At 39.0% G+C, this 22,040-nt stretch overlaps 3 protein-coding genes across 3 annotated transcripts; 2 read left to right on the top strand and 1 right to left on the bottom strand.

The window, feature by feature from the left end:
- Nucleotides 1-476: 476 nt before the first annotated feature.
- On the bottom strand, nucleotides 477-10,538 carry clec3ba (C-type lectin domain family 3, member Ba). The gene is made up of 4 exons (XM_066682347.1): nucleotides 10,442-10,538; nucleotides 2,909-3,080; nucleotides 2,541-2,639; nucleotides 477-893 (listed from the first exon to the last, which is right to left on the bottom strand). The coding sequence occupies exons 2-4, from the start codon at nucleotides 3,003-3,005 to the stop codon at nucleotides 493-495; spliced, it is 597 nt and encodes a 198-aa protein (XP_066538444.1). The 5' UTR covers nucleotides 3,006-3,080; nucleotides 10,442-10,538; the 3' UTR covers nucleotides 477-492.
- Nucleotides 6,244-11,857, top strand: LOC136708083 (GTPase IMAP family member 8-like). The gene is made up of 4 exons (XM_066682345.1): nucleotides 6,244-6,267; nucleotides 8,076-8,690; nucleotides 9,209-9,847; nucleotides 10,458-11,857. Exons 1-4 carry the CDS (start codon nucleotides 6,249-6,251, stop codon nucleotides 11,702-11,704), a joined length of 2,520 nt encoding a protein of 839 aa, XP_066538442.1. The 5' UTR covers nucleotides 6,244-6,248; the 3' UTR covers nucleotides 11,705-11,857.
- A 2,346-nt stretch (nucleotides 11,858-14,203) lies between these two features.
- Nucleotides 14,204-21,034, top strand: LOC136708050 (GTPase IMAP family member 8-like). Its single transcript, XM_066682312.1, has 4 exons — nucleotides 14,204-14,222; nucleotides 15,682-16,299; nucleotides 19,873-20,515; nucleotides 20,795-21,034. Exons 1-4 carry the CDS (start codon nucleotides 14,204-14,206, stop codon nucleotides 20,895-20,897), a joined length of 1,383 nt encoding a protein of 460 aa, XP_066538409.1. The 3' UTR covers nucleotides 20,898-21,034.
- The last annotated feature ends 1,006 nt before the right edge of the window (nucleotides 21,035-22,040 follow it).

The raw sequence follows: 22,040 nt of genomic DNA, 5'->3' as shown, positions 1-22,040 counted from the left end.
CAGTCCCCAAATGACTGTTTGAGTATTGAGTATTGTTCAAAAGAAAATTCATGCGGTAACATGCAAATTACACTAATTTCCCTTAGGTGATCAATACAATTTTACAGTTTTATATGTACCAGACTTGTAGACTTGTATGTACCAGAGTTAAGTCTGATTTCATTAAATGTTTAATTGTATGTTTTTCAGTTTAACTCCATTCACATAATAAATCACTGTTTTCTGTTTAAATGAGCATTTCACAACGTGCCAAAATTAAAGCTATTACTATTGCCTCAAGCACAATCACAACAAAAATGAGTTCCATCTTCATTATATGGTCTTCCATCTGTGCTTCCAAGACCTCCCTTAGTCTAGAGCTAGATTTTAGGCTGAAGAGCTGAGTACAGATGCAGTAAACATAGCAGTAGATATTCATCATGCACCAATACTAACAATCCATCCTCTGATAATTATAAAGGAAACTGTAAGACACTGATGACACATTAGGGTTCAGACGATGTTAAACTCGCACACCGAGGCCTTCTCAGCACGGCAGCTCTCGTCGAACCACTTCCCGTTGGCAGGGTTGGAGAGGATGGCGCAGTTCTTGCTGCGTCCGCCGTGCGGTTGGTGGGTCACCTCTGTCTCCCAGTTCTTGAAGCGAATGGTGGTGCCCATCTTGTCCACCCAGTCTCCCTCCTTCACTATGTCGTTGATGCCCAGCCAGATGTGCTCCTCTGGCCCGATGGTCTGCCGGACGTAGTCGTAGAGTTGGTCATTCTCGTCGCCGGTCAACGGGGTGCTGAGGGTACCTCCCTTCTCGATGCAGTCATCGCTGGCCACATGGAAGGTCTTCTTCACCGGGTCGGCCAGGAAACACTTGCCTGGAACCTTGATCCCCTTCAGGCAAACTGAACTCATAAGAGAAACAGACAACCCCCACATTAACGTTCAAAAGACAGATGCTGACCGCATACCACAGCTATCACAACTTCCACATCATAAACCTGTAACAGCCCCAAAATGCCATGTGATGGTAATCAGCCCATGACTAACACACAGCACACATGGCTGAATTCCAAACATCCCATAAATCCAATGAGGGGAAGTTTCATGTGGTTTGAAGGATGGAGATGGATAAATTTAGCTCAGAAGTACAGCGTACCTGCAGCCTCATTTATAAAAAATAGTAGTGAAAATCAGGCTTAGGGAGTCTGTTATATAACGGGAAATTATTTTTTTTTCAGTTTAATGTTCACTGCCACTTCCCGAAACTTGTAGAGACACATTATAATTATAATTAATCTATTTAATTTTAAGGTGCACTCTTTTTGGACACAGATGTTCAACTGTTCAGGCAAAGCTTTTATTATCTCCACAGAAAAAACATGAATTAGAAAGGGATGCTCTGAAGAATCAGAGCCTAATCTCATCATATCCAATGCCAAGCATCATCTAGAGGTCTATAAAGCTCCCCAGCACTGGGAGTATATTCAAAATGAACTGGAGTAGCTTGTGATCCAGATTTAATCACCTAGCAACATTTCCTGACCTCACTGATGCTGTCATAGCTGGATGATATCAAATCTAATGTAAATGTGAGTAGAAGCTGCCTGTTAATACTCAGATGTTCACAAACCATTTGACCATATAGAAAAACTTTGGCACAGGACACATTTCATATTTGACTAAATTCAGAAAGAAAACAGCAGTTAGTTAAAATGTAAAGAGATGCTCTGTGTGTAGAGCGTGAACTTTTATCTTACTAAATCAATCTGATACGGGGTGCCCAAACAATTGCACAACTGCTTTATGGCAACTTTGCATTATGTAAATCATAAATGGCTCTTTGTGGGACATTGTAACAGAAAGTGAAAGTCAATAAAAGGAATTACACACACATTTCTAAACGTCTGCAAAATTAAAAAAGAGATAAAGACATTCAGAGTTTGATGTTCCGTAGAAAGCTAAAAACTTGGGTTTTTCAAAGTGTTGATAATAATGATGTCTGAGGAGTTTAATATCAATAAAATCTACATCACTTAAAGTTTTTACACTAAAACATTACTGAAGGTTTTCCTGAGGTCTAATGACATTTCACAGTAGTTTGTAAATCTGGATTTAATCTAAAATGTGTTTGTATAACTACATTCACAGTGGAGGGGTCAATGTTTTTCCCAAATAAATGACATTGTTTTAGATTTCCCATAATGTACTGTTCAGTTGATTTTGGAAGTAAACAAAGTGCCTGTATCTAGGTTTGTGACATCACAGCCATCATCACCACTGTAAAGAAACCAATAGCATCAAACCACTCAGAATACCTGATATCTGCGGGGCACTATGTAGGGAGTAGGGAACCTTTTGAGATCTAGCCGTATCGATGGGTCAGTGGTGATAGTAAAAATTTGAAGAAAAGCCAAAACAATGAGAAAGACTGTGTTTTGGTGCTAAGCACTGAATAGTACTCACTTGTGATGCGGTTCTTAAATGTGAGTGAGTATGTGAGTAAGTGAGTTACAGTTACAATAACATATTTTACAGAGCTTGTTCGGTACCTGTTTGTAGAGCTTGCTTTTCCTTCAGCAGACCCACCTCCTGCACAATCTCATCAATCTTTTTCCTCAGCTCCTCAATGGCAGCACTGTTAGCAGTCTCTGAATACATCAGCACATGAGGTTAACATCCAAACAGTGAGTTATACATGTTTTTAAAATAAACTGCTCAACAGTGTTCCATGTAGAATATGCTCCACACTGAACTATGCTCCACATGTATTCTTCTTATTCACAGATTATTTAGACAATGGAAAGGATGTGAACTGGGCTACAAAGTAAGAACTTCCTAGATATGACTCAAGTGTTTTGCAGAACACGAGAACACAATGCTACACAGAGAAAAGTTGAGAGTGTGGTTTTAAACTTACCTTTCTTTCCGTTCTTTTTCTTGGATGAGTTCTGCTGGAGGGTGGAGTTTGCCAGAAAGACCACACAGAGTAAAAGTCCCACTCCTCGAATCTCCATATTTACTCAATTCTTGTAAAACTTGCTTGTGCCTGTCCTAAACGAGAGTGTGTGTGCTGCTTGTGTTACGTTACACTGCTGGAACAGAACAGAATAGGACAGCCCACCATGTGCAGCTAGAAACCAAAACTCTCTTTAAACTCCCTCCCACTCCAGAACAGCAGTTGTACATAAACACACAACACACTTTTTTCTGTGCTGTAGCACCATTGTCAACAGTTGTATCAGGTGTAGGCTGATTCCAGGCTGTAAATGGTTAACTATGGTTTTTAATTCACTCTGTGTTAAATAATTCTAATAAAATATGAATGTCACACATGTTTTACACATTAACATCATGAAGCAAAACACAACATATTAGGAATTACCTTCAAAATATTGTGTAAGTTCTCCCTGTAATAGCAGCTGCCAAAACTTTTGAGTGCACAGTAAATTCACCAGTGTTCAATCAACACTTTTAGTGTTAACACTGAGAATGTTAAATTATTACACTAACAGTGTTGATTTAACACTGGTGATTTTACTGTGTGTAGTCTCTACATATAGTAAAATTACTCATTCACTCATTGTCTGTAAGCGCTTATCCAGTTCAGGGTCGCGGTGGGTCCAGAGCCTACCCGGAATTACTGAGTGCAAAGCAGGAGCACACACTGCAGGGGGCGACACACACACACACATGTCCTATGACCTATGGACACTTATGATTCGCCAATCCACCTACCAACCTGTGTTTTTGGACCGTGGGAGGAACCCGGAACACCCGGAGGAAACCCACCCAGACAAGGGGAGAACACACCAAACTCCTCATGGCCCTGATGTAGTGTGTGACAGCGAAACTACCTATTGCACCATTTAAAAGTGACCCATTTGAATTTGCAATTTAGAAAATTTTTCTTTAAGGAGCTGTTTTTAATAAAGAAATACTGCCAATTGATGTTTTATTTTTCTAATAGTTTTTTTTATTCTTATTTATTATTTAAAAATATGCAATTCAACATTGACAACACATAATGTGGCAAAAGCACAGAGGACAATGAAATAAGGATTCAGTGTTATTGGCTCTTTAATGGCGTTATAATCATCCAGTGAATTAGGAGAACTTATAATGTTGTATTTATTATAACTCAGAATCATTGTGTTGGAGCCCAAGTTCTGTTCTTTGGTTTGTGAGTAAACCAAACTTCACTGCTGAGCAATGTGAAGTTTTCCATAGATTTTTTAATGACAAGATTGCTAAAATCTACCATCAGCTCCTCTCATCTCCTTCTTCACCTGAGCATTGTTTCCATTTGAGCCCAGCTCATAAACCCCTGGTTAATTTCTCTCCCATTATCCAGAGCTTATATCAGAGCTTATAGTCAATTCCAACGCTTGTACCTGTCTCCTCAATGCTGCTCCTACCCCACTTCTTAAAAAATATTCCGCCATCATATCCAGCCCAATTTCCCATCTCGTTAATATGTCTCTTGCCTCAGGTTATGTCCCCATAGGTCTTAAAACATCTGCCATCACACCCATTCTCAAAAAACCTGGTCTGAACACAGACAACCTTGATAATTTCCGACCTATTTCTAACCTCCCCTTTTTAGCTAAGCTGTTAGAAAGGGTGGTGGCCATTCAGTTAGAGTCATTCCTGATGGACAATAATCTTTTTGAGCCTTTTCAGTCTGGCTTCCGCACAAAACACAGTACTGAGACAGCCCTTCTGCGGGTTTTAAACAATATCCTACTCGCTACTGATTCTGGTGCACTCAGTATCCTTCTTCTCTTAGATTTGAGTGCAGCATTCGACACTGTTAATCACAGCATACTCATCTCTCGTCTCTCAGCTATTGGCATAACTGACACAGCACTTTCCTGGTTCATCTCTTACTTTACCAATAGATCTCACTTTGTTGCTCTTGGTACACACAGATCTTCCCCTAGCACTGTTACACAAGGTGTTCCCCAAGGTTCAGTCCTAGGCCCTATACTATTCATCATATACATGCTGCCACTTGGTCAGATCATCCACAGCCATGGTCTTAAATATCACTGTTATGCAGACGACACTCAAATATACGTGAGCACCAAAAATACCTCCACTCTGCCCCCCTCTGCCCTTATTTCCTGCATTCAGGATCTGAGACACTGGTTGCACGCCAACGTTTTGAAACTCAACACAGAAAAAAGTCTTCCTCACTGGCCCCAAGTCCACTCTTTCAAAAATCTCTGATATCACACTGAACTTTGATGGTGTGGCTGTAAAAACCTCTCCAGTTGTTCGCAATTTACGTGTACTTCTTGACTCCTCCCTGTCCTTCAAACCTCATATTAAGGCCCTAACCAAAACATCCTTCTTCCATCTACGTAATATTGCTCGCCTTCGTCCCCTGCTTTCTGTTAAGGACGCTGAAATTCTGGTCCATGCTTTCATTTCCTCCCGTTTAGACTATTGTAATTCTCTCTTCATTGGCCTTCCTTCTACGACCATACACTCCCTTCAGTGTGTTCAGAACTCTGCTGCTCGGGTCCTCTCTTATTCTAAAAAATCAGCTCATATCACCCCTGTTCTTCATCAGCTCCACTGGTTACCTGTCTCACTCCGTATTCAGTTTAAAGTTCTCCTGCTCACATACAAAGTTCTGCACGGTCTGGCGCCAGCCGACCTTTCTGAACTTTTACACTCCTACTGTCCTACTAGATCACTGAGGTCCTCTGAGAGCGGTCTTTTGTCAGTACCAAAATTTAAACTGGTTACTGCTGGTGGTAGATCATTCAGCCTGATGGCACACAAGCCCTGGAATTCATTACCACAAAGTCTTCATCTCTGCTCTTCATTTTCTGCCTTTAAAACCCAGCTAAAGACCTATCTCTTCTCTCAGTACTTCTGCACTCTGCAGGCATAAGTGTATTCCTCTATATTTTTATTTTTATTATTATAATTGTTATAATCTTCTTTTGTTTTTGTTTTTTTTGTTTGTTTTTTGTTTTGTTTTTTTCTCCCCTCCCCCTCCTCTTTGTGTAAAGCGACCTTGGGTATTAGAAAGGCGCCATATAAATATAACTTATTATTATTATTGTGAATGTTGATCTACTGTAAGGGCCGTGTTAGTGCAGGAGAAAACAGTAAGAACCACTTTGATTTTATGAGAAAGAAGGAAAGTACTTATCTGGCTGCTGGCTACCTCTGATTGAAGTGGGGGTTTTGAATTTACCAGAAACGTCTTCATTTTACTTTCACTTTCTGCTTCTACACACGAAATGGCGTCGAGTAAAGAAGGTAAGCATCACACCCCTGTGAAACGGGGTTATATAACAGTTACATGATGTTGACATTTCTAGTTAAATCATGTTAATTCTACACAGTAAATTCACCAGCGTTAAATCAACACTATTAGTGTCAACACTGGTGAGTTTACTGTGTATGTGCTAACAAAGATATTTACTGTGTAGATATGTTTAAAATGACAGGAGCCGTGCGTGAACAAATGTGAAAGATATCTGTGAAGTAACACTGCTTTGTTTACTTTTTTGTTCGCTACCGTTGCTGCTGTAAAATATTAAGTGGGTATTACACATTAGATACAACAAGTTTTCAGAAGAAGGAAGTCAAGCTCTTCTGTCTTCCTTATATTCTATCTGTACTAATATTATTATATGATTAATGACAATTGTGTATATTATTTACATTAATAATTAATTAATGTAAATAATTAATTAATAATTAAAGTAATCATATAATAATGTAAGTCTCAAATAAGGAGATACAAATGGATGTAAAATCTCATCCCTTTACCTTACACGTAAATCTAAATCAAAATAATATCCATTAAATACATTTAAGGGACTTAGATTCTCCTCAGTTTAGACTGTGTTTGTGAAATTTGTTGAAACTTTTTATTTATTTATTTATTTTGAGAGCTATATTGTTCTTTGTCAACAGGTGCACATCCAGATGCTTTTAAAACCTTTAAATTAATGTTAAAAATCACATTATTTTCAAACCAATAAAAACATTTTCCAAAAGTTACAAAATTTTTGTTTTGGACATTATTTGATTTTGAAGTTTTACATAACTTTGGATTAATCTCAAATAAGCATCAGCAAAAAAGGGCCAGTTGCTGGTTTTACAGTAAACAAAGCATCTGATCTGTCTCATGTTTCTGGTGTGTAGAGTTCCAGAAAGTCTTCAAAATCAAAAAAGTCCACATTCAGTCTTCAAAAATTTTAGTACAAAAACAAACAAACAACATTTAAACTTGTTTTAAAGCTTCAAAATAATTTTAAAGCATGTGATTTTGCATCTGCAGTTGTATATTTACGCCATCTGTAAAATACAAAACATGTGGTGAGGATTTTTCTTGCTTCCATTTTGTAAAATGCAATAAAACAAGAATCTGTTATTTATTAATGTTCTTAATGCTGTGTTTAACTGACAAAAGCACAATAACAGATTTCCAGTTTTGACACAAAACTATTTTATTTTATTTTGTAAAGATCTAAACATGTTGTGATCCCAGCACGGCTTAAAATCAACTCATTCTACCACATTGTCAAGACATTTACATTTACAGCATTTAGCATACTGTGGCGTGCAAGCAGAAGTAAGAGTACCACGCAGACCTTGCATTGTTTCTTGGAACATTTTATTGCTCTCTTTTATGAAACAGAATACATGGTGGATGCCACAATACGCTCCAAAGCAGCTTACAAAAGTGCTTTGTGTTTGGTTGGAGATTGTATTCTTGTTAGTACAAATTAGATTGAAAAAAAATTCTTGAGCTCAGACAACTGCCAGAACAAGGTCAGTGCTGACACCTAGAAAGAAAGAGTTAAAAGAGCATAAGTGTCATAACAAACAATGCATTGCCAGACATTTGTTATGATGTCCATCACAGAAGCATGTATTTTTTTAAAGTTTTTTTTTGGTATGTTTAATAATTCTATGATGACCAACAAATAAAGGAATTAATAAATAGATGTAATAAGAACAGTGCTGAATGCACACTGTCTATGAAAATTTCATATAAAAATATATTTATAGCAAGATTATTTTCATAGTTTGTGTATTTTTCCTTCCTCGTCTAGAGTCTGATCTCAGGGTTGTTCTGTTGGGGAAGAACAGCTCAGAGCTCAGCAGAGTGGGAAACTTCATCCTGAACAGAGCTGTGTTTGATGCTGAACCCCCTCCTTCAGTAGAGCAGCAGAGTGAGAGAGCCAGAGGAACAGTGGAGGGAAGATACATCACCCTCATCAACACTCCTCACCTGTTCGATACTCAACTCTCTCAAAAGCTGATCCAGAGACTGGAGCAGTGTGTGTCTCTGTGTGCTCCTGGACCTCATCTAATCGCACTGGTTCTACAGCCAGACAACTTCACTAAGGCAGATAGATACAGGCTGAACCACATCCTCAGTTCTCTCTCAGCAGAAGCCTGTAAATACACCCTGGTGCTAACCACAAAAAACCTGTCAGGCCCCGGTGTAGTTCCTGAGGAAAACGTCTCTCAGAAGGTCATTGCAGAATGGGGCCACAGACATGTAGAGTTTAACAGTGAAACCAGTCCCTCTGCCATTGTGGAGATGATGGGGAAGATGGTGGAAGAGAATGGTGGGGATTACCTTAAGGTGGAAATGTTTGAAAAGTCCACATGGAAAAAGAACAGTACTCCACTAAAAGAGGAAATGAATATCAAGGAAAAATGTGAGTACTATTTTATTAATGTAAAATATATTTCCTAATTACTTTTACCTAATTAATTTTTCATTATGTCTTAGACCCAGGAATGTGAGGCTCAAAAGACTGGTCTATAGTGGTATGTTTAGTAATGTGCATCTACAAGGTGGACAATGAAGCAGGTGTTTCTAATTATGTGGACAGTGAGTGGGAACAGTGTTTAAAAACTTCAGCAGCATTGCTGTATTTGATCCACTCTACACCAGCACAACACACACTAACATACCATTACATCAGTGTCACCGCAGCGCTGAGAATAATCCAGAAATGGACTGAACAAAATTATTGGCACCCTCAATTTAAAGGGGATATATTCTACCTGATGATCCCTGTGAAGAGCTAGTGATGCAGTGGGTGGTTTGGGTACTCGTGTTGGGCTCAGTGAGTAACCGTAGTTGTTAAGGGTAGCTGTTTGCTGATCAGATCAAAGACGGTACCCTTAGGGTTTCTCTGGTGTATGATTATAATTACTGTTTCTCTTTCAGTGTCTCAGAGACTGAACCTGGTTGTCTGTGGCAGTAACAGTGAACTGAAGTCTTCCATATCACATCACATACTGGGTCAGAGAGAGTCCAGTCCAGAGTCCAGCTCAGAGTGTGTGAGGAAGGAGGGAGAACTGTGTGGCCGTCTGATCTCTCTGGTGGAGCTGCCAGCTCTCTACAACACTGAGCTCTCGGAGGAGGACATGATGAGGAAGGCACTCCACTGTGTCTCTTGCTGTGATCCTGGAGTTCATGCTTTTCTCCTCATCGTTCCTGAAGGTCCTCTCACTGATGAAGACAGGGGAGAAATGGAGAAGATCCAGAGGGTCTTTGGATCCAATTTCAAAAACCACACCATGGCAGTAATCGCTAAAGAACCTCAACAAGAAACAGGCAACTTAGATGATGGCTCTAAAAGAATTATTGAGACCTTCAGTGGGTATGTTTCTGCTTCAGATGATGACTTCAGTCTGAAGCTTTTGGATCAGGTGGAGAAGATTTTGGAACAAAACAATAGAAGCTTCTACACAACAGCTGAGTATCTGGAGGCACATGTGAAAGCTCTGCTGAAATATAAGTCTGACAATGAAGAGCTGCAGAATACAATCAATTTTCTACAAAAAAAAAAAAATCAGACACAAGGTGAGTAACATCTAATGTCAATAAGGAACTCTACAGAAAACACTTCAGTATTCCAAATCTGTTCTCATCTATATTCTGTGCATAAAAATTAAATAAGGGCAGCACGGTGGCACAGCAGGTAAGTGTCGTAGTTGCACAGCTCCAGGGTCCTGGAGGTTGTGTGTTCGAGTCCCTCTCCAGGTGACTGTCTGTGAGGAGTGTGGTGTGTTCTCTCTGTGTCTGTGTGGATTTCCTCCAGGTGCTCTGGTTTCCTCCCACGGTCCAAAAACACATGTCGGAAAGTGCATTGGTGACTCAAAAGTGTCAATATGTGTGAGTGTGTGTCGACCTGTGAAGGACTAGTGTCCCCTCCTGGGTTTGTTCCTGCTTTGTGCCCAATGATTCCAGGTAGTCTCTGGACCCACCACGACCCTGAACTGGATAAGCGGTTACAGATAATGAATGATTTTCAAAAATAATGATGGCTTAACATCACCAGCTACGTTCCACTGCAAATCCATGAAATAACTTTTCAGCTTTGAGATTTCCCAAGTAACTGAATGTATTTATGTAAAACAGCTACATTAACTTCAGCCATACAGTGTTTATTTATACCTTTCCTTTTCTGCAGGTGGTGGAGATGTAAGGATTGTGCTGCTGGGGAAGACTGGAGTGGGGAAGAGTGCTGCAGGAAACACCATCCTGGGGAAAGAGGTTTTCCAGGAGTTACTTGGTACTCAGTCAGTTACCAGTGTGTGTCAGAGAGAATCAGCTGAGGTCGGTCAGAGAAGGGTCACTGTGATTGACACTCCAGGGCTGTTTGACACAAGTGTTTCTAATGAAGAAATCAGGAAGGAAATTGTAAAGTGCATCACGATGGCAGCCCCAGGGCCACATGTCTTTCTGCTGATCGTTTCAGTCGGGCGCTTCACAGAAGAAGAACAGAAAGCAGTGAAGATCATCCAAGACCTGTTTGGTGATGAAGCTAGAAGATACACCATGGTACTCTTCACCAGGGGAGATGATCTGAGGAAAATAACCATTGAAGACTATATTAAAAATTCTGATCGCTACTTTAAAAACTTTATAGAGCAGTGTGGCAACAGATACCATGTGTTTAACAACAGAAAACCTGAAGATCGCACCCAGGTTACTGCTCTACTGGAGAAGATCACCTCCATGGTGGCAGAGAATGAAGGAAAGTGCTACACTAACGAGATGTTCCAGCTGGTAGAAGAAGCTCTACAAAAAGAACAGGAGCGAATCCTGAAGGAGAAAGAGCAGGACACAGAGAGAGAGAAAAAAGACCTGAGAATCAAACATGATGCTGAAGTTGAGATGATGAAGATTTTCATGGAAGAGGAAAGAAAAAATCTGGAAAAACAGATGAGAGAAAAAGAGGAAGAGTTTCTAAAGAGAGAAGCACAAATAAGAACAGAGAGTAACAATGAACTTAAAAAAGAGATGAATGAAAAACTTAAGGAACAGCGAGACATTTTAAGTAAAGAGATGAAAAGAAAAGAACAGATTTATGAAAATCAGATGCAGAAAAAGACTGAACAACTGAAAGAAAAGTATGAAACAGACAAAGAAAACATAAGGAAGCAAGCGGAGGACGAGGCGAGGCGGCAGGCAGAAGAGGAATTCTGTGACAGACTGGAGGAAGAGGTGACCAGAGCTAGAGAAGAGGGCTATGAGGAGGGGAAGAGTGATTTTGAGAACGATCAGACATATGCAGCCTGGCTAGCACACCACTTGAGCATACGTAAAGTGCCAGTGGTAGGAGCAGTAGGAGGAGCAGTAGGAGGACTCATTGGTGGCATTGTTGATTCCTTTATATTTTTTAAAAACAAATGTAAAGCTTATAAAACAAAATAAAAAGAAATAATTCATAATAAAAATTGAGGAAACTGTAATTCATGCATAATTTTCATTGTTTAAAAACAAAGGTTGTGTTGTAAATTGTTGACTATTGATCTGTATGGAGTGGTGAAATTTGTGCTTCAGGCTGAATATTACAAGTAAAATAAAGCTGACTAAAGAAAACATGTCATTGTTGTGTTTACACTGTGTGCTTATTTTTAATATTTATTCTCCATATTATTCTAAATACTTTGATGTTGCAAAATTCTAATATCTGAGCTGACCCCTTGACCCCTGGCTCCTGCTATAATTTACATAAATAAATCTATCTCATTAAACCACTCAGAATGACACAGATTTTGAAAAATTGTTGGAATTAGTTTAATTACTGATTTATTCCAGACAACACAGAACCATTTGTGATTTAGCAAAATTGAAGGCTCAGTGGTCAGCACATGAGGTTAAGATCCAAACAGTGAGTTATACATGTTTTTAAAATAAACTGCTCAACAGTGTTCCATGTAGAATATGCTCCACACTGAACTATGCTCCACATGTATTCTTCTTATTCACAGATTATTTAGACAATGGAAAGGATGGGAACTGGGCTACAAAGTAAGAACTTCCTAGATATGACTCAAGTGTTTTGCAGAACACGAGAACACAATGCTACACAGAGAAAAGTTGAGAGTGTGGTTTTAAACTTACCTTTCTTTCCGTTCTTTTTCTTGGATGAGTTCTGCTGGAGGGTGGAGTTTGCCAGAAAGACCACACAGAGTAAAAGTCCCACTCCTCGAATCTCCATATTTACTCAATTCTTGTAAAACTTGCTTGTGCCTGTCCTAAACGAGAGTGTGTGTGCTGCTTGTGTTACGTTACACTGCTGGAACAGAACAGAATAGGACAGCCCACCATGTGCAGCTAGAAACCAAAACTCTCTTTAAACTCCCTCCCACTCCAGAACAGCAGTTGTACATAAACACACAACACACTTTTTTCTGTGCTGTAGCACCATTGTCAACAGTTGTATCAGGTTGTAGGCTGATTCCAGGCTGTAAATGGTTAGCAATGGTTTTTAATTCACTCACTGATTGTCTCATGTTTAACAGGCTGTATATTCTCCACAGTGGCTGCTATTAGAACCCTAAAGCTTTGCTTTAATGACACGGGTGTTACATATTACACACATATCAGTGTCTAGTGCTTCATGGTCAGAAAGTGTCTGTTTGTGTGACATGAAAAATGCCAGCTCACAGTCCTCTGTTTGGCGTGACGTGCATTGGAAACTGATTGTGAAGAACCTGAAGATACATCTGGCCCCAATGGAAGGCTTTTGTCACTTTAGCTTGACTGAATGAGTGAGTTACTTAGTGGAAATAAATATGTGTAAGAAGAGTGTCTGGTCAGTGCGGGCGGTGATGGTTCGGGGGAGTAATCAGACGGGAGCTACTAAAACTTTTTACTCAAGTAAAATTATAAAATGTACTCAAGTAAAAGTAAAAAGTAGTGTATTTGAAATGTACTCAGAGTAAAACTTAATTAGTTACTTGTTTAACACTGTGTGGTGTGTGTGTGTGTGTGTGTGTGGGGTGGGGGGGGGGTATTGTTCGGGAGAAGGGTCTCTCCTGTGTAGCGCATGTCGTGTAATAGTTTATATGATAAAATCATCATCATAAATATGTTCTTTATTTTCATACTCTATGTACATGTTGCACTGTGGAAGTAGTTGCTTTAAATCTCATTGTACATGTGTATAGCAACAAAGAAAATACATCAATTCATTCATTCATTGCGGCTTAATCTATTTAAAGGTCGCGGTGTCTTCAAAACCACTGAAATATATATTTATATTGTAATATGTTAGTTTAATAACAAATTACCAGCAGGGTGTCGGCTAGATTTTATTAATTTTATGAATTCATGAAAAACTGATGAAAAATTAAATTGTCATATCAGCCAGGTGTTTTTAAATACAGAGCTATTAAACTTCAAACAGAGAAATGTTCTTCAAACAGAGAGAAAAAAAAGTACTTCAGTGAAGTATGTTAATACACACATAGACTAGGAAAGTATGGGAGACATAAAATGAAGGTGCAGATCGAGTAACACAAAGGCCAATAGAGGTAACAGATCAATACCAACCAACACATTTTTTTTTTTTTTTCTAATTTGAGCCTCATACTGAAATAGGAAAATTTATTTTAGCTACCAATGCAACGGCTGGGTTGGGTTTTTAAAAGCTGCTATTTCTCTCTTGGAAAACACAATACTTCAAGCAAAATGTACGCAAGTAAAAGTAAAGTTACAGATTTTAAAAACTACTTTATAAAGTACGAGTACAGAAAAAAACACCTTCTGTAATTATAGCTCATAATCTTCACTGTGTTGGAGACCAAGGCCTGTAAAATCGTTTGATGTGTGAGTGTTGATCTACAGTAACAGGAGCAAGGGAACGGTATAAAAGTGGCTGCTGGCTATTTCTAAGTACTTTCACTTTCGACTCTCAGAGAAGAAATGGCATCGAGTGAAGAAGGTAAGCATCGGATTGAAAGTGGATTAAATGTCAGTTACATGATGTTGATGACTTGTTAATTATATGTGCTACTAAAATGTTTACTGTGTAGATATTTTTAAAATGACAGGAGTCGTTCATGAACAAATGAGAAATATATCTGTGAAGTAACACTGAATTACTTAATTAACTTAATTATCAGCACCAACAAGATACGATATCACGGTATAAAAATAACGACTTTCTGGAATGTTGTTAGCTACCGTTTCTCAAGTTCAGTTTAATGCTGCTCGAAAATAATGTGTGTATTACACACTTACAGCTAAACACACACTTTAGACATGTCTTTGTGAATGTTGTTTTAAGTGTTTCAGGTTTTTTTGTTTTTGAGAGTTATTTTTGTTTTTTTTAAAGAGTGATTATTTTTAGATGCTTTTAAACATTTTCCTTGTGAAGCATCTGCTAAAATAAATGAGCACTGATCCTGACATTCTCAATAAATTCAAGCTTTCAGTGTTTAATTAATATTTAAAAACAGTAGTTTCAAACCAATAAATGCATTCTCCAAATGTGGCGTCTGGACAAACGTTCTACTGTTAAATCAAACAAGTTTTAGTTTTAGACATTGTTTTGATTTTTGAAAAAAAATTTTTTTTTTTACATTTTATTTTGTGTTAATCTCAAATTAACATGAACAAAAAAGGGCTGTTTGATGGCTTTACAGAGAGTCCAAGAAAGTCTTCAAAATCAAGAAAAGTGATTAAACACAATGTTTAAACTTGTTGTAAAGCTTTAAAGTAATTTTAGGTCAGCAGATACTTCTCCAAGTGTGCAGAAAAGGATATTTATGATGTAAAATGCAGATAACATAATAAGGTGGTAAAATACCTTTCAGCTCAGACACTGTCAGAACAAGGTCAGTGCTGACACAGAAAGTAAAAGAGAAGACAATAGTTGCCATAACAAACAATGCATTCCCAAACATTTGTTGTGATGATGTGATCACAGAAGCGTGTCGTTTTTTTCCAGTCAGGGATTTCCAAGTAGATTTAAAGATTTTCCAAGAGGGTGTTTTTGTGTGCATATTAAGTCTATGCTGACCAACATATAAAGACATTAATATTTGATCCTTCATATTAATGGCATAAAATATTTTGTAAAAGATTTATTTTAGTATTGGAAACAATAAGAGGTGATACTTTAATGACTGAAGAATATGTACAATTATGTATTTAATAATAAGATTAATACAAAAAGGTTTGAAATATTGGGGTGATTAAACAAGTTAAACTTATTAATGCATTGCTTATCCTTAAATTGGATGAATAATATAAAATGTATTTTATTAAAACATATTTAATAAAAACACAAAAAATTGGAATGCACTTTTTGAATGCATTGTCCATTACATTATTTATTTATAAATATATTTATAGCAAGATTATTTTCATAGTTTGTGTATTTTTCCTTCCTCGTCTAGAGTCTGATCTCAGGGTTGTTCTGTTGGGGAAGAACAGCTCAGAGCTCAGCAGAGTGGGAAACTTCATCCTGAACAGAGCTGTGTTTGATACTGAACCCCCTCCTTCAGTAGAGCAGCAGAGTGAGAGAGCCAGAGGAACAGTGGAGGGAAGATACATCACCCTCATCAACACTCCTCACCTGTTCGATACTCAACTCTCTCAAAAGCTGATCCAGAGACTGGAGCAGTGTGTGTCTCTGTGTGCTCCTGGACCTCATCTAATCGCACTGGTTCTACAGCCAGACAACTTCACTAAGGCAGATAGATACAGGCTGAACCACATCCTCAGTTCTCTCTCAGCAGAAGCCTGTAAATACACCCTGGTGCTAACCACAAAAAACCTGAAGTCAGGCCCCGGTGTAGTTCCTGAGGAAAACGTCTCTCAGAAGATCATTGCAGAATGGAGCCACAGACATGTAGAGATTAACAGTGAAACCAGTCCCTCTGCCATTGTGGAGATGATGGGGAAGATGGTGGAAGAGAATGGAAGGGATCACCTTAAGGTGGAAATGTTTGAAAAGTCCACATGGAAAAAGAACAGTACTCCACTAAAAGAGGAAAGGAATATCAAGGAAAAATGTAAGTATTATTTTTTTTAATATACAATATATTTTCTAATTACTTTTACCTAATTAATTTTTCATTATGTCTTAGACAGACAGAGGAATGTAAGACTCAAAAGCCTGGACTATGATGGTGGATGATGGTCAGTACTGCAGTGACACTGATGTGGTGATGGTGTGTTTGTGTGTGTAGTAATGTGGACCAAAGATGTAAGTGTGACTAAATGCATGGACAGGGAGTGGGAACCTCCACCAGCAGTGCTTTGTCTGATCCACTTGTACCAGCACAATGCACACTACCACCTCATTGTCACTGCAGCACTGAGAATATTCTACCACCCAAATCATACGTGCTCTGTGGGAATCCTGTGGGGGGTGAAGGGGGGAAAACACAGTATTCAGGGTCAAAGACGGACAGTCCATTAAACTACAAAGTGCTTCTTCATGGTCAGCAGAGTTGATAAAATGGACAGTGATTGTAGAAACTAGGAGATCATTAAATGTTATGGCTGTTCTGTGTAAATCTCTGTAAGATTTTAATAAACATTTGAATATCATTATTGTATAAACACATGAAAATGTAATCCAGTTTAAGAAATGCATTTACATTTGCATAAATACACAGAGTACAGGAAATACACTTACAAAAAAAGATCAAATCTTATGTAATTCCACACAAAAATCCAGAAATTTACAAGACAAAATTATAGGCACCATCAATTTAAAGGGGGTATATTCTACCCCTTTTCCACAACTAAACATAGTTCCGGGGTCTTAATGAAACCTATTTTGGTCAAAATACCACAAGGATCAAACCCCACAGCAGTATTCTTCCAATCTAAATAGCCCTGATTGGATCAGCTGGTTTTAGTGCCTGTGCCTTGAAGTGATACTGAGCTCCTGGCTGTTCACCCTGACCTTAGCACACAGCAGTGAGGAGCAAGGAGCTCCAAGAAGCTCTGGTTTTTAGCAGTTTTCACTTTTATTTCTCTGTGCTCTTTGTGTCTGTTTTGTTCCGTTTAACCTTGTCTTTTATGCTATCACATAAATGCATGTCCAGCTCTGTGATTGGAGAAACTCAGGAGGCGGGGGAGTCCTAAAGTGCCTGCATTTTACATAAGAAGTGACACAAAATTATAGCATCTTATTTTGTCAGTTGTTTGCTAAGTCAAAGCACAAAAAATGGACTGAGTGGTTTTGTATCGCAGTGTTTGTGGGTTATCGCAGTGTTTGTGGGCTCCAGATCTGCAAATTCATGTGTTTGTGTGTTTTTCACACCTCTACTGGAATTCAGGACAAATTTTTCTGACTGCTCCACGTTTCTCGGATTTGAAGGTGTCACGGATCACGGGGCGGACTGACAGAGCCGGACGCACTTGCTAGAACACAGGATTTAATATATATCAAAACAAAGAAACAAAACAAACACAAACTGACTTAAGGGTAAACACGAAATGGGGAAACAACAAGAGAAGAAATTTAAACAAAACTACTTGACATGGAGAAGGAAGGAAACGACACAACATGACTGAGAAAGGAAACGGCACGACTTGGAATATGAAACAAACACTACAAAATGAACGACCAACAGGACGTGAAACAAGAGGGCTTAAATACTGACACAAACGAGACACACCTGGACAGATAACGAGGAGGACGGGTTAACACATGACACGGACGAGGAGGCGGAACAAAGGCGGGACGAGGGCGGAGACAAGGACATAAACAAAACATAGCCATGTGCTAAAAAGAGCACATGACCGGGAAAAACAGAGGTGACGAGACGAGGGCGTGACAGAAGGATGCCTTCTCCCAACTGTGGTCTTGAGATTTACATCTGGACTCATTAGCACCCACTTCAGAACTCTCCGGTGCTGTACTTTTTGTTAAACCATTTCTGGGTGCTTGTAGAAAATGTTTTGTTCTGCTAGAAGACACCTAACTTTTGATAGAGACCCAGCTTTCTGATACTGGGCCCTACATCTTACTCCAAATTTCCTTGGTAGTCTTCGTATTTTACGATACCATACACACAGTCAAGGTGTCCAGTGCCAGAAGCAGCAAAACAGCATCAAAACATTTGTGAACTTCTACAGTGTTTAATCACAGGGACCACGTTCTTTTGAAGTCCTCATTTAATTTCAAACCTGCCCATGGTACAGTCTCTCAAAAGCACTGTGGCTACCTCAGTTGCGTTCTAGTAAACTCCAGTCTAGCTTTTACATCCCATTCCATTCAGATGGTGAAGGATAGTGCCAGCTGACACTGCTGTGCCCTGTATTAGCAGAACAGCTTGAATTTGTTTGGAAGTTGATTGAGGTTCCGCCATAGGAACTGTTCTTTGCTGAAATATTCTTTCATCTTTTTTCCTCGTCCATCAATATTCAGAGAGGTCAAGGTCATGGGCTGTAAAATCTTCAGTGATGCTGCACACAGTGGACAGAGAACATTAAAATCTCTGGAGATGGTCCTATTATCTTGAAGTTATTCATGCTTTTCATAATTTTGGTTCTTAAATCCTTTGACAGTTCTAACACAAAGACACAAATACTGAGTGAGTTGTGCTTGTTTAACTGGTCACAGGGGTGATTTTTTAATTACTAACTCCTGATACCTGTTGCAGAAAAGTTTAAATGCAAATTAAATGAACATTATGATTGAAATCCATTTTTTGAAAAGTTGGCGTTAATTTATTTTTTAGTTCATTTCTGAAGTTCTGGAGTACTTTGTTGATTTTTTTCTAACCTTTGTTTATTTTCGATGCAAACTAAACTAACTGTGAGAATACCACAGCATCTGAAAGTCCAACAATTTTTCTGTAAGAACTGATGCACTGTCTGAAAGAGATGCCAATATTTCTGGCTATATCTGTATATACCCTGGTGGTCCGCATCAGCAATGCTGGTGGTCAATGACATGCTATCCAATTTACCTATTAAAATACTTCTTGAAAATAATTTCATTTTCTTTATTTTTCTAAGCATTTTCAGATGATTTGGATCTGAATGAATAATTAATTTAATGCAAATATTGATGGGGAGATTCAACCCACTCACACATACAGATCAGGACACTTTTGAGACACGTGTGTTTTTGTACTGTGGGAGGAAACCGGAGCACCCGGAGGAAACCTACGCGGACACAGGGAGAACACACCACACTCCTCACAGACAGTCACCCGGAGCAGGACTCAAACTCACAACCTCAAGGTCCCTGGAGCTGTGTGATTGTGACACTCCCCACTGTGCCACAGTGCCGCCCTAAACTAAATTTATGGAAATCTAAGGAAATATGTCTACATGTCACTAAATACATTTTTCTATAATGCTTGATAAGGCAGTTGGTCCTCTTTATAGACTCTATTCGTTTGTTTACCTCAGGTTTTAATGGGATTTTGATGACCGGACAGGGAAGACATTTCTTTGATTTTATGCTCAGTTGAACCAGAGAGTTCAAGGCATTTATTTATGAAGATTTATTTATTAATTGGAGCTGACTGTGTACTAAAATTAAAGTGAGGTTATCAATACTAAACACCAAATATAAATCTATATATTTGTTGATGTTCCACGTTTCCTTTCTCTTTCAGTGATTCCGAGAATGAATCTGGTTGTCTGTGGCAGTAACAGTGAGCTGAAGTCTTCCATATCACATCACATACTGGGTCAGAGAGAGTCCAGTCCAGAGTCCAGCTCAGAGTGTGTGAGGAAGGAGGGAGAACTGTGTGGCCGTCTGATCTCTCTGGTGGAGCTGCCAGCTCTCTACAACACTGAGCTCTCAGAGGAGGATGTGATGAGGAAGGCACTCCACTGTGTCTCTCGCTGTGATCCTGGAGTTCACGCTTTTCTCCTCATCGTTCCTGAAAATCCTTTCACTGATGAAGACAGGGGAGAAATGGAGAAGATCCAGAGGGTCTTTGGACCCAATTTCAAAAACCACACCATGGCAGTAATCGCTAAAGAACCTCAACAAGAAACAGGCATCTTAGATGATGGCTCTAAAAGAATTATTGAAACCTTCAGTGGGTATGTTTCTGCTTCAGATGATGACTTCAGTCTAAAGCTTTTGGATCAGGTGGAGAAGATTTTGGAACAAAACAATAGAAGCTACTACACAACAGCTGAGTATCTGGAGGCACATGTGAAAGCTCTGAAGAAATATAAGTCTGAAATTGAAGAGCTGCACAATACAATCAATTATCTACAAAAAAAAAAAAAAAAATCAGACACAAGGTGAGTAACATCTAATGTCAATAAGGAACTCTACAGCAAACTCTAAAGTATACTTAAATCTATGCTAATCTAATTACTGTGGGTAAAAATGAAATAAATATGAAATTTTCTTCCAGAAATAATGACATCTTAACATCATCAGCTATGTTCCACTGCAAATCCATGAAATGACTTTATACTTTCCAGCGTTCAGATTTCCCAAGTAATTGAGATGTATTTATGTAAAACAGCTACAGAAACATTCAGCCATACGGTGTTTATACATTTCCTTTTCTGCAGGTGGTGGAGATGTAAGGATTGTGCTGCTGGGGAAGACTGGGGTGGGGAAGAGTGCTGCAGGAAACACCATCCTGGGGAAAGAAGTTTTCGAGGACTTACTTAGTGCTCAGTCAGTTACCAGTGTGTGTCGGAAAGAATCAGCTGAGGTCGGTCAGAGAAGGGTCACTGTGATTGACACTCCAGGGCTGTTTGACACAAGTATTCCTGATGAAGAAATCAGGAAGGAAATTGTAAAGTGCATCACGATGGCAGCCCCAGGGCCACATGTCTTTCTGCTGGTCGTTTCAGTCGGGCGCTTCACACAAGAAGAACAAGAAGCAGTGAAGATCATCCAACACCTGTTTGGTGATGAAGCTAGAAGATACACCATGGTGCTCTTCACCAGGGGAGATGATCTGAGGAAAATAACCATTGAAGACTATATTAAAAATTCTGATCGCTACTTTAAAAACTTTATAGAGCAGTGTGGCAACAGATACCATGTGTTTAACAACAGAAAACCTGAAGATCGCAGCCAGGTTACTGCTCTACTGGAGAAGATCACCTCCATGGTGGCAGAGAATGAAGGAAAGTGCTACACTAACGAGATGTTCCAGCTGGTAGAAGAAGCTCTACAAAAAGAACAGGAGCGAATACTAAAGGAGAAAGAGCAGGAGACTGAGAGAGAGAAAGAAGAACTGAGAATCAAACATGAAGCTGAAGTTGAGATGATAAAGATATTCATGGAAGAAGAAAGAAAAAATCTGGAAAAACAGATGAGAGAAAAGGAGGAAGAGTTTCTAAAGAGAGAAGCACAAATAAAGAAGGAGACAAATGATGAACTTAAAAAAGAGATGAATGAAAAACTTCAGAAACAGCGAGAAATTTTAAGTATTGAGATGAAATTAAAAGAACAGACGAATGAAAATCAGATGCAGAAAAAGACTGAACAACTGAAAGAAAAGTATGAAACAGAAAAAGAAAACATAAGGAAGCAAGCGGAGGACGAGGCGAGGCAGCAAGCAGAAGAGGAATTCTGTGCTAAACTGGAGGAAGAGGTGACCAAAGCTAGAGGAGAGGGCTATGAGGAGGGGAAGAGTGATTTTGAGAACAATCAGACATATGCAGCCCGGCTAGCACACCACTGTAGCATACGTGGAGTAGGAGTGCCAGTAATAGGACCATTAGGAGGAGCAGTAGGAGGACTCATTGGTGGCATTGTTGATTCCTTTGTATTTATTAAAAATATACCAAAGCTTATAAAAAA

This window comes from Hoplias malabaricus, chromosome 10 (assembly GCF_029633855.1).
Source record: "Hoplias malabaricus isolate fHopMal1 chromosome 10, fHopMal1.hap1, whole genome shotgun sequence".
Taxonomy (NCBI): domain Eukaryota; kingdom Metazoa; phylum Chordata; class Actinopteri; order Characiformes; family Erythrinidae; genus Hoplias; species Hoplias malabaricus.
Note: the sequence above shows the minus strand (reverse complement) of the source record. Positions and strands in the feature narration are given on the sequence as shown.

What these genes read in the sequence shown, in the direction of transcription:
- LOC136708050 (XM_066682312.1), top strand. An exon ending in AAGGAATATCAAGGAAAAAT is followed by an intron (nt 16,300 to 19,872) that starts GTAAGTATTATT and finishes TTTCTCTTTCAG; the next exon opens with TGATTCCGAGAATGAATCTG. An exon ending in AAAAAAAAATCAGACACAAG is followed by an intron (nt 20,516 to 20,794) that starts GTGAGTAACATC and finishes CCTTTTCTGCAG; the next exon opens with GTGGTGGAGATGTAAGGATT.
- LOC136708083 (XM_066682345.1), top strand. An exon ending in AATGAATATCAAGGAAAAAT is followed by an intron (nt 8,691 to 9,208) that starts GTGAGTACTATT and finishes TTTCTCTTTCAG; the next exon opens with TGTCTCAGAGACTGAACCTG. An exon ending in AAAAAAAAATCAGACACAAG is followed by an intron (nt 9,848 to 10,457) that starts GTGAGTAACATC and finishes CCTTTTCTGCAG; the next exon opens with GTGGTGGAGATGTAAGGATT.
- clec3ba (XM_066682347.1), bottom strand. Translation starts at nt 3,005, where the DNA reads ATGGAGATTCGAGGAGTGGGACTTTTACTCTGTGTGGTCTTTCTGGCA. An exon ending in GAAAAAGAACGGAAAGAAAG is followed by an intron (nt 2,640 to 2,908) that starts GTAAGTTTAAAA and finishes TGATGTATTCAG; the next exon opens with AGACTGCTAACAGTGCTGCC. An exon ending in AAAGCAAGCTCTACAAACAG is followed by an intron (nt 894 to 2,540) that starts GTACCGAACAAG and finishes TTATGAGTTCAG; the next exon opens with TTTGCCTGAAGGGGATCAAG.